The 11,705-nt window shown below is 50.2% G+C and overlaps 1 protein-coding gene across 2 annotated transcripts in view; it reads right to left on the bottom strand.

Annotated features, from left to right (window-relative positions):
* Positions 1 to 1,482: 1,482 nt before the first annotated feature.
* IGF2BP1 (insulin like growth factor 2 mRNA binding protein 1) overlaps positions 1,483 to 11,705 on the bottom strand; it is a 40,519-nt gene continuing 30,296 nt past the window's right edge. Inside the window, exons 6-15 of one of the 2 annotated variants that reach the window (XM_055576126.1) lie at positions 11,137 to 11,418; positions 10,281 to 10,415; positions 9,199 to 9,321; positions 8,335 to 8,470; positions 7,584 to 7,706; positions 7,103 to 7,222; positions 6,242 to 6,316; positions 5,401 to 5,532; positions 4,871 to 4,984; positions 1,483 to 1,930 (exon numbers count right to left, since the gene is read on the bottom strand). In XM_055576126.1, coding sequence (XP_055432101.1) covers positions 1,838 to 1,930; positions 4,871 to 4,984; positions 5,401 to 5,532; positions 6,242 to 6,316; positions 7,103 to 7,222; positions 7,584 to 7,706; positions 8,335 to 8,470; positions 9,199 to 9,321; positions 10,281 to 10,415; positions 11,137 to 11,418 — 1,333 coding nt within the window. In that variant the 3' untranslated portion in view covers positions 1,483 to 1,837. The remainder of the gene's footprint in view (positions 1,931 to 4,870; positions 4,985 to 5,400; positions 5,533 to 6,241; positions 6,317 to 7,102; positions 7,223 to 7,583; positions 7,707 to 8,334; positions 8,471 to 9,198; positions 9,322 to 10,280; positions 10,416 to 11,136; positions 11,419 to 11,705) is intronic. The other variant, XM_055576127.1, reaches the window with a different exon arrangement.

Raw genomic sequence — 11,705 nt, 5'->3', positions numbered from 1 at the left:
AAAATAAAATATTCAAGACTATCAGCTTCTCTTTTGCTTTGCTTTTCTTTTTTATATAAAATATCAGCAAGCCGCAAAGAAAAAAAAGATTAAAAAAAAAAAGAGGTGGGGGGAACAAAAAGGAAAGTAATTGCTGAGGTAACTTCATACCTTGAGGTAGTTTACTTCGCGCACAGCATTACCTGACTGACTCCGCCCACATGTCATGGTTGTCTGGTTGTTACTGTTGTTGCAATGTTGCAAGGAGGGGAGTCCCGAGCATGGGCTCTTCCACACGCAGAGGCCTTCCTCCCTTCCCAGCACACTGGATAGCATTGTCCAAGGCAGCTAAAGTGCACCACCTGGCTAATATGCACTGACGATCAGCACACGAGGAGGGGAGGCCAAACCTCATTTAACTGACGGCTGCTGTCTTCCACGAGGGCTGAACTTAAAATGGGACCTTACTGAGCCTGGAAAATTAATAAATTAAGCTTGTTTACCCTTTTGTGCATAATGCTGCTGGTATTTTGAATTTTGTTTCTTTTAGGCACACATAACATCACACCGACGACTCGTGGAGGCAGAAACCGTCAGTTAAATACGCCTCTAGGATAAACACAGAAGCAAATACTCTCCGATTTACTGAATATTCATAATAGATGCCAAATGATGGACTTCAGCTTTTGCAGGAGCTCAGGGTCGGGCTGCACATCCCACCACCACCAAGGGAACAGTGCCGTGGTGGGGGAGTGCCCCGCAACCCCCGCTTCTGGGAGCCAGCCCTTAGGAAAGCACATGGCCAGCGTGAGGGCACAGTGGCAGCCTTTGGGGCCACTCAAGTCCTCCATGGAACTGAGACTTTATCAAGGGGAGTTAGGCTCCCCTTCCCAGTGCTCGTATCCAATCATTAAAATAGACTTTAAAAAAATATAAAATCTGCCTGAGAATGGCAGGAATCAGGGACAGTACAGTGGTCAGCCCCTGTCCCGCGGAGCAGTCAGTACCACCCATGCGCTCCTGGACATGACGTGGGACTTTCATGGTTAGAGGGACATGAACAGGGCAGGAATCTTGGTGGGGAAGCCCCTACCGTGCGGGCAATTTGAACTGCACCAGTTTCTTAAGGTGGTGATCTGGAATCCATCAGCCACAAGGGCGCTCCTTTTAAACGTGGATTACTATATATTTTAATCATCTGTCTCTCCCATTCTTTATTACTCGCTGTTCCTATAGGTTGGTTAGGAAGGGATTGGAATTAATCTACAGATGCCGATGTGTCTTTTCCCTTCGAGTCAATAATATACACAAAGCAATGCATTGGTTCCCACTTTTGCCAGTAGCAGAAAGATGAGCTAACCAGTGTGAATACAGGAAGAGGTTATGTCAGGGCACGAGAATAGAGGTATTTTAATCAATAAACCAAGGAGGAGAAGGCTGGAAGGGCTTTAGGGTCAAGAAGTAAATCATCCTTTGAGATTGATTAAAACACCCCTCTGCATGTTTTAAAAACCTGAAGGAAATTTTATTTCTCTTCCCACTGGGGTCTGACCAACCCTCTCGATGGGACCTGGAGAACTTAAAACAATCCACGTTTAAAAGCACCCTGAGCTAGAATTTCCAAGGTGACACCCTCAGGGATGGGCAGTGTTGGGCCAATTGGTGGGGTGTTTGGGGCTGAGAGATCAGGGTTCCTCACTGGAACAACTTTCTCAAGCACGTGGGCAAACCTGATCTACATCCCGGCCCAAGTGTCCCTGATTCCCGCTCATTCTCAGGCCTGCGGGGGAGATCATGCTCTCGATTTCGGCCTGTTGTCCTTCAGCCGACATGATGGGGGTCGACGTGAAGGGGCTGGTCACTTCCTCCGGGCCTGGGCCTGGTTACTCTGTCCCTTTTGGTGCAGCTGTTTGACTTGGGCCAAGATGTCTCGTATCTTCCGCTGAGCCATCTGCACAGAGAACACGTGAGAGTGAGGATCTTCAAAGGCGGGGAGAGACAGCCCTACTGGGGAGACAGGCCACCGGGGTCTGGATCCTGGCAACAAACAGATCACATGGGACTTAAAAGAAAGGTAAGAGAAGGCTGAGGGTTAGAGTGACAGAAAGTTTCTTTGCCTCTGAGCAGACCCTGAGCACCCACTGGATTCATACAGGGGAATGGAGGAGAAAAGCAGTATAAAGTCATTCATCAGAATTTAAAACATGACCAAGCTGACACATGTTTCTGAACTCCCTAAGTTTCCAGGCGTATGTGTTGTCAGGAGGTCAAAAATCAGAAGGCCTTGTCACCAATCACAACTCCACTATGCATTTAAATATCCTGGGAAAGGGGATGAAATGGGATAACCAAAAGCAAGTGAAGTAAGCTCCACCATGAAAGTGGAGAAAACAAAGGACCAGTATCTTTAACTCTTTCCTTCTTAAAAATTTCTTCCCTATGAACAAAAGTTTGGTGAGCGAAACCAATGGTCAACTGTGATTCACTTGACAGAAAAATACCAGAATGTCTGCTTTCCATAAGATGAGAGACTGATTTTCTTGGTTAAAGAGAAAAGTTGGTCTACGTTGGAGAACGAATGTGGAGTTGATATTTTTAAATGTTAATGCCTCCTGTCAGCCCTGTGCGTAATGTTTTACAAAGTTTTTCATTTAGTTCTCAATCTAACCAACAAAAAAGACCCCCCTTCAGTATTTAACACATCCTGGCTCTTCTGCATCCCTGAATACATCATTTACTCTCTTAACTTCATGTTCCTCATTTGTACCATGAGGTTGTTACGAGGATGACATGAGTTAATAGAGACCACATAGAATGGTGCCTGGTGTGGCAGGAGCACCCACAAACCTTAAGATAGTTTTTGTGGCTATTCAGTTCAGTTCCGTTCAGTTCAGTCGCTCAGTCGTTTCAGACTCTTTGCGACCCCATGAATCGCAGCACGCCAGGCCTCCCTGTCCATCACCAACTCCTGGAGTTCACTCCAACTCATGTCCATTGAGTCGGTGATACCATTCAGCCATCTCATCCTCTGTCGTCCCCTTCTCCTCCTGCCCTCAATCCCTCCCAGCATCAGAGTCTTTTCCAATGCGTCAACTCTTCGCATGAGGTGGCCAAAGTATTGGGAGTTTCAGCCTCAGCATCAGTCCTTCCAACGAACACCCAGGACTGATCTCCTTCAGGATGGACTGGTTGGATCTCCTTGCAGTCCAAGGGACCCTCAAGAGTCTTCTCCAACACCATAGTTCAAAAGCATCAATTCTTCGGCGCTCAGCTTCCTTCACAGTCCAACTCTCACATCCATACTGCTAAGTCACTTCAGTCGTGTCCGACTCTGTGCGACCCCATAGACGGCAGCCCACCAGGCTCCCCGGTCCCTGGGATTCTCCAGGAAAGAACACTGGAGTGGGTTGCCATTTCCTTCTCCAATGCATGAAAGTGAAAAGTGAAAGTGAAGTCACTCAGTCGTGTCCGACCCTCAGCGACCCCATGGACTGCAGCCCTCCAGGCTCCTCCGTCCATGGGATTTTCCAGGCAAGAGTACTGGAGTGGGTTGCCATTGCCTTCTCCATCACATCCATACATGACCACTGGAAAAACTATAGCCTTGACTAGATGGACCTTTGTTAGCAAAGTAATATCTCTGCTTTTCAATACACTATTTGGTCAGAACTTTTCTTCCAAGGAGTAAGTGTCTTTTAATTTCATAGTTGCAATCACCATCTGCAGTGATTTTGGAGCCCAAGAAAATAAAGTCAGCCACTGTTTCCACTGTTTCCCCATCTATTTCCCATGAAATGATGGGACCAGATGCCATGATCTTAGTTTTCTGATAGTTGAGCTTTAAGCCAACTTTTTCACTCTCCTCTTTCACTTTCAACAAGAGGCTTTTATTTCCTCTTCACTTTGCAGTAAGGGTGGTATCACCTGTATATCTGAGGTTATTGATATTTCTCCCGGAAATCTTGATTCCAGCTTGTGCTTCCTCCAGCCCAGCATTTCTCATGATGTACTCTGCATAGAAGTTAAATAAGCAGGGTGACAATACACAGACTTGACGTACTCCTTTTCCTATTTGGAACCAGTCTGTTGTTCCATGTCCAGTTCTAACTGTTGCTTCCTGACCTGCACATAGGTTTCTATTAATGGCTCCCAAAGGACTGTCAGAGAAAGTTGCTATGCCACGCTGGGGTCTGGGTTCCTGTTTGGCCCTTGATTTCACAAGCAGCCTCAGGTGGGCCACAAACCTGCTGTGACAGGCTTATCCTCTGGAAATGGAAGCGGTGGTATCCAATAGCCTTCACAGCCTTCCAGCTCCAACAATAGGGGGTTTTAGGAAAACCCCACTAGTTTCAATCATCCTGTAATCTGAATCTGATATTTGCCCTCCTTTCTAGACTCTGGGGTCAGTCCCAATGCTGGGCACTGCTGACAGGCTCACTGGAAGCAGCACAGAAATGGATGGTGAGTGCCAGGATGAGACCAGGAGACTGGAAGAACTGGAAGCAAGGATGGAGCAGTGGTTCTGGGAAAGGTGAAGGAAATGCACTGGAAAAGGGCAACCCACGGTGTTACCCCACAAACCAGACTGGGCAGTGGCTAAGACCCACTTCTCTTCTCCAGTGCAAAAGAGAAGGACCACGTGGTTAGACGACAGCGAAGACTATCAACATATAACATACGACATGTAACATCAACAGTTACTGTACATAACATATACCTACGAAAAGAGTCAAATCATTGTCCCTACAGTCTTAAGAGGGAATAAGACAACTACACATCACACCCTATACCTGGAAGAGAAGAGTGACCCAGGCCAGAGGCGGGCAGAGTCCTGCTCCTCTGAAACCCAGGTTCCTGCCACCCTCCTGTGATGGGGGAGTGCCATATGTACCTGGCTGGCATAGAAATGCCCAATGATCTTGACGATGACCTGGTCGTTCTCATCAGGGGTCTGGTCTCTTGGCACCACCACCTCAGCTGCTGTCAAATTTTGCAGCTCATTCACCTGGGGGCAGGGGCGGGAGCAGGACAGATCAGAGAGGCGCTTGAGTGCTGACAGTGTCAAACATGGATGGCAGTGGAGGGAGGGGGAGTTTAGTCACTAGCTGGTAGAAACTGGCGGATTCAGGAGCTGAGCTTGGAGAGTAGAATCAAGTAAAAGGGCAAAGGGCAAGAACTAAGGTTGAGCAGAACTGGAAGATCCCCTAGAGAAGGGAATGGCCACCCACTCCAGTATTCTTTGTCTGGAGAATCTCACCGACAGAGGAGCCTGGCACGCTACAGTCCATGTTGCAAAGAGTCAGCACAACCAAGTGATTCACACTCAGAGATCACTCAGGGTGGGGAAGTGGGGGGCCAGGGCAGAGCTTTCAGGTTCAGGGACTAACATCCAGAGCTTTCAACCTGACCCTCATGGCTCACCGTCTTGCCACCTTTGCCAATGACCCGGCCGGCTGCTGACGCTGGCACCCGGATATGGGTCTCCAGCTTTACTTCTTCCTTGGGACCAAAGAAGTTCTCCTCCTTGAGTTTTCCATAAATTCTTCCCTGAGCCTGAGAAAAGGAGGTCTTTGTTATCTTGGCAGTACACATATGTATGACAAAAGGGAAGCTCCCCACGCCCCACTCCCTCGTGAGGGGTAGATCACCACCTAGGACAGGTGACGTGAAAGGTCCACAGCCCTGACCTGTCAACACTCCTTCTGCTCACTTGTAACACTGGGAGGCCTGGGCAAAGTAACTGAATATGAATACATAACTCCCCAGGCGAATACAGTAGCTAAACCACAAACCAGACCTAAGGGGTCTGGGAGGCTTGCATGGACTCAGACAAGCAGTGACTGGCAAGTCAAGCCCTGAGTGGCAGCTGGAGGAGTCACTCAGTGGTGGCTGCTGGTCACTGTAGACAGCCTAGGGCTGTCCCTATTCTCCATCCCTCCCTAGATCAGAACAAGTTACTTTATTAGCTCTTTGGCTGTCTGTCAGAAGTCCGAGACCCTAGGAACGTAGCAGGGACATAAAGGAGAAAAGAGCCTTCCTTAGTCATGACAGCAGAGGGCAAGGAGACGGCCTTCTTTTCCGTGTGCCTATTCACTCTCAGGAAGCAGAGAGGGAAGGCAATAGAATGCAAGTTGGATGTCAGTCTGAAAGCAGCTGTGCAGCCCCGAATTTATAGGGAAGCTTAAAATCTGATGCAGATTTGCACTCCCACACAAACTTGATTCCCCTGGGTCCTACTCGAAAAAATAATAAAGATCAGAACCTTGAACTGGGCTTCTGGGGGTCCAGTGATGATGACCATACGAACTTTGGAGTCTGGAGTTTCAGGAGGAGCAATCTACAAAGCAAACAGTGGTCACAGATAAGCGCTCTATCGCCCCCTCCTCCAGAACCCTACCAACACCCTGCTTCCACTTCCCACTTCTGATGGCCAAGAGAGTGAAGAACAAAGACCCCGGACCCAAGGCTATTGCCCCTGTGCCAGAACTCTTACGAGGGCACAAGTGCATTTGTTTCTTGACGTTTTCTAAGTAAGGCCTCCCTGCTCACCACCCAGAGGGGTTCAGTTGAGTCCTGCCAAGAGGTACCCCTGGTGGTGGTGGCAGTAGAGGGGAACGGACTGATCTAGAGAATCTCTGGAGACCTTATTCACCAGAGAACACATACTCCATTTGACCAAAATCCTTCAGACCACTAAAACCAGTGGCTTTAGACTTGTGAAATTTAACAAGTATTCGTTCAGGTTCTCCCTGACCAGGGAAGGTGGAAACAGCTAAAATTTACCGAGCAACCACTGTGCACCAAGCACTGAGCTGGGGGCTTTGGCTGCATCATCTCAGATCATTCTCATCACTACTATACTGACGGGGAAATGAAGGCTCAGGTACTACAGCTCAAAAACTGGGATTGAACCCAGGCAGTCTTGCCTGAACTGAAGCTCTCCTGTGCTACAATACCACTTCCTCCCTTAGTCTGAAAGTGAAGTCGAAAGCAAAAGGAACTGGGACCCCACAGGAGAGAGCCCTAACACTAGGCAAATGGGGTGTCTGAGAACAAAGGAGAGGGCGATGGGAGCAGAGCGCCCTCCCACCCCGGGAACCAGAAGGAGAACAGAGCTGGTCACCTTAATGGAGGCGCTGGCGAACCGGGAGAGCTGCTTGATGTGCTGCCCCTTCTTGCCGATGATGGCACCCACCGCCTGGGCGGGAATGAACACCTGCACCATCTCCTGCTCTGGAGCCTGCTGCCAAGACAGGACATGTCATTAATGCAGCTCGAGTCAAGGGGCACAGCCCGGAAGCCCCTCCATGGCCCTGCCCTGCACTCTCAAGGAAGAAGGGGTGCAGCACCCAGACACCAGCCTGGGCGACATGGTCTGCAGCTCTCCCAAGGCCCCACAGAGACAAACGCAAGAAGCTGGACCAGACGAAGAGGAAGAGTGCTGCCGGCATCCGAGGCTGCTGTCCACAGGGCTGATGCTCTGGCCAGCTAGCACTAGTGGCTGGGAGTGCTTCCCTCTCCCTGTAAATTACCAAGTATCAGGCTCCCACAAGGAGTTGAGCCCTAAGTGAGCTCACGGACAGCCCAGGGTCCCCTGCACCTACCATAAAGGAGCTGTAAGGTGCAGCTCCAGTGACGCTGCTGGGAGGTGGTGGGACTGCACTGGAGGAGGCTGGGAAAAGACCTACAGCTGCCAAGTTCAGTCCGGGGATGAGATGTGACTGCAGCTGGGGAAAAGAAGGCAAAGAGAAAGAGGTTGGCTCATTTGGAAGGGGCCTGGTAGCTCTTGTACATGGTGCTGGCTGAACAGGAGGGTGAATGGGCCAAAACAGGAGAATGGCATGCTCTTGCCCCAAACGTGCCTGCCCCTCTGGTATTCACAACACTCACATATACACAAGGGTTCCCACCTCTGAGGTGAAGGGACACTGTTTTAGACCCTCAGACGTCCTTCTCCAGCAGTCCCCCCCTGATGGAAGCAGACCTCAGACTCACAGCCCGTGACAAGGTGGGGGAGATGGGTCTCTAACTTCTAGAACTCACATTTTTGGTCATGTGATCCACATCCTCACTCACCTTTAAAAACCAGATGAAAACTAGGAACCCTCTCCCCTACTAACGTGCACATAAACACAAAGCTTACAGGGGGACCACAGACCTCAAAGCCCAAGACTGGATCCCCACTTGCACCCAGGAATCAAATGAAGAACCCCTATTAATTCAGTGTTAAAAGGACTGATCAATCTTGAGGCCCAAAAGCAAAGTCAATGTTCCCAGGACCCCACCATGTGAATGCCCACCCACTTGGAGACCCACTTCTGCTATGGCTCCGGCTCAGAGGCGTCCGACACTCACGCTCATGGCAGCCACGTCATTCTCATAGGCTTCCCGCACTTTCTTCATGATCTCCTGCTCGGCCCTGCAGCAGTTCTCGATGGCGCCCTTCACAGTGATGGTCCTCTCAGGGTTATAGAGGGTGAGATCCTGCAGCCTGGGGCAGGGAGCAGGGCAGCGTCAAGCTTCCACTGACAAGCCCGGACTGGGAAAAGAGCCTGGCTGAGGACATCGCAGCCACGCCATTTCCATAGGATGTTTAGTTTGGGGCAAATACGAATAGCTCTGTCTCTGGCTTTCAGCTCGTCCCCAGAGCAAGGTTTCCCCACAGGGAGGTGAGGACATTGGGCACAGACTGTAAGCAAGGAGGGTGCTCCTGGCTGGGAATTCCCCAGTGGCACCAGCAATCCATTTTCTGAGCCCTCCTGAAGCAGAGCAGGTAATCTGCCCGCAAGTAAGTCTCGTGACACAGTCAAGAGACACAGTGTTCACAGAGGGGCTAACGGATTCCTCCTGAGAAGCAGGCCACCACAGAGCACCTGCTCAAGGCTCAGGAAAGCATCTGGGTCTGTCCTCTCCCCGTGGCCTGACAGTGTGCTGGGAGACCCCCCGTCCTGGCCCCTGGCTGCAGGCTCTCTCCCCCAGATGCAGAGTGAGAGGACAGGATGTGGCAGCCAAGGACTGAAGAGGCAGCACCCTAACCACAGCGGTGATGGAAGGACTTCAGCCCTTACAGAAAAATGCTCTTCATCGCTGCTTTAACTATTCTTCGATAAGCAGAAACTGCATCCGACTTATGGAGCAGGTGTTAAGGACAGATAATGAAATATGCCACCCTGGGGGGCCCAGGCATCCCACTTGCAGAGGGAAAGGAAAGTGCCTTACGAGGAAATGGTGATTTTTGTCTCCGTGTCCTGCTCCACCTTCTTCAGGTTGCGCCCTTCCTTGCCAATGAGTCGCCCCACAAAGTTATTATGGGCCAGGATCTTCAGGGGAACCTCGTCAGCCCTTGGAAAGAAGTGAGGGACAAGAGCTCCTTAGATGGTAGGCCGCTGCAGATGCGGGTTTCCGGGACAAATGCCAGAACCAAATCATGTTTTCAAACAATCAGTGGGAGAGAAATGGGAAGCAGGGACAGGTGGCAAAGGCACAAGGTCACCATGGGTGACGGGCATGCTCCTCAGCTGTGGTGACGGTTTTTGTAAATATACTTGTATTAAAAACTTATCCAAGTGTGTACTCTCAAATGGGCATACTGTAGAATTTAGCTCAGTTGGTAAAGAATCCACCTGCAATGCAGGAGACCCCAGTTCGATTCCTAGGTCAGGAAGATTCGCTGGAGAAGGGAAAGGCTACCCACTCCAGTATTCTGGCCTAGAGAATTCCACGGACCATATAGTCCATGGGGTCGCAAAGAGTTGGGCTTGACTGAGCACTTTCACTTTCACAGAATTCTGTGTACCTTTGGGCTAGTGGCTCAGTTGGTAAAGAATCCACCTGCAATGCAGGAGGATCCGGTTTCAATCCCAGGGTCGGGAAGAGCCCTTGGAGAAGGGAATGGCAACCCACTTCAGTATTCTTGCCTGGAGAACCCCAAGAACAGAGGAGCCTGGCGGGCTACAGTCCATGGGACTGCCCAGAGTCGGACACGACTGTTCAACTTTCTTTCACAGAGCTCTATGCAGCTAATAAAGAACAAGGCGAGCCTATGTACTGATGCACAGCAGTGGAAAGAACAGACTGCACAACAGTATGTCACGATGATCCTACGTGTGCTAAAACACATGCATATACATATGTGTGCGCATGCCTACGAGGGCACAGCACTGCCAGGATACACAGGCCCTTATTTACAAGGAGGAGGACTCATTTTTCAGCTTTTACCCTGTTGTACAATTTCTGTGTCCTCTGTTTGTCTGTGTTAAGAGTTGAGGAGGCGACAGTGCCCAGAGAAGCTAACGCCTTACGTTTTGGTGTCCTTGGCCTCCTTGTGCATAATCTCCAGGATCATCTTACAAGCAGAAGAGCAGCCCTCAGGGGTCGAGTGGACACTGATGGCTTTCTCGGCAGCACCTGCATTCTCCTTCCTGTGTACGTCGATCCTAACAAGCACATGGATGGTTAGCTGTCCCTGGTGAATCTCCTCAAAACAAAGTACAGGCCCGCTCTTCTTGGAACAAGGCCAAGTGTGGAACTGAGACAGGCAAGGAAAGGGCAGCCTGTTGCTATGGATTCTGTCTCAGTCAGGAGGCGGCAGCCGAGAACGATGCCATCTTTCATGGGAATCCAGGGCTGGGGATCAAGAGCCCTCAGCTCTGAAGCTGCGTTTCCCCCTTGAAACAACTATAAAGGGAAGGTACACTGTGTCAAATTAAAAGCAAACAATAAAAGGGTGCATTATGAATCAGAACACAGAATGACCTGTTCTGTTCCACAGATCGGCTATAAAGATTAGAGAAGAGCGGTGGCTGTGTGCAACGGGAGAAGGTCAGAACTACGCCTCTCACTGAGGTCCCTGACTGGCCTGTCCTGCTGCCACCGATAACCAGTGCTGAGGTCACAGAGCACTAAGGAGGCTTTCTTCCCAAGACTAGCTTTGCTCCATGAGAAGCTCTACAAAGAATCCCTTCTTACAAATACAGTGCGTGGCCCAGCCACTGCCACCAAATGGCACATCCCAGGCCTATTCTATCTCCCAACATTTCCTAAGAGGTAAAGTTGAGTTGAAACCCCTCCATCTGTTTCCAGGAGGGGGCCTCGCCTCCTGGGCACCAACCACTGTTTTCTGGCCCCAACTCTACTTCCCCTGCGGCCAAGACTCACTTGGACTGGGTCTGTTTTGTGATGTTGCGGATGGTGGCACCCTCCTTGCCAATGATGGCACCCACATATTGAGTGGGCACCAGGAGCCGTAGGGGGATGTCCACTTGCTGCTGTTTGGCTGGGGCCCCAGCTGCCACAGGGGAGCCCTGGCGGGGCTGACCCCGAGAGCCAAAGCCGCCTCGGCGCCCGTTCTCAGGACCCTGTGTGATTTGTTCGTCAGGAATGTAAGAGACCTTCAAGGCATGATTCTCTAGCTGGTGGCCGTTCAGCTTCAAGATGGCTCTGAGGACAGAGAGAAAATCTACTGGTCACTCCAATCCATGCCAATCACACCAAATGCTCTCCAGGTATAAAGCACTCAGCTGGGTTACAACATGGAACATTCCAGAAGAAAGGGAGATGACCACCTGCCCACACTCCCACCTTCACCTTAGAGACACCCAGTCTAAATAAGACATCAAATAAGGTAGTATAGCAAAAATAAGCTATTTCCATTGAATTTGGGGATTGGCTTGTTAATTTCAAGTTTCCAAGTAAACTCCATGGAAACAGAAGAAGTGGAAACAGAA

Source organism: Bubalus kerabau, chromosome 4 (assembly GCF_029407905.1).
Source record: "Bubalus kerabau isolate K-KA32 ecotype Philippines breed swamp buffalo chromosome 4, PCC_UOA_SB_1v2, whole genome shotgun sequence".
Taxonomy (NCBI): Eukaryota; Metazoa; Chordata; class Mammalia; order Artiodactyla; family Bovidae; genus Bubalus; species Bubalus kerabau.
This window is presented reverse-complemented; position numbering and strand designations above follow the sequence as displayed.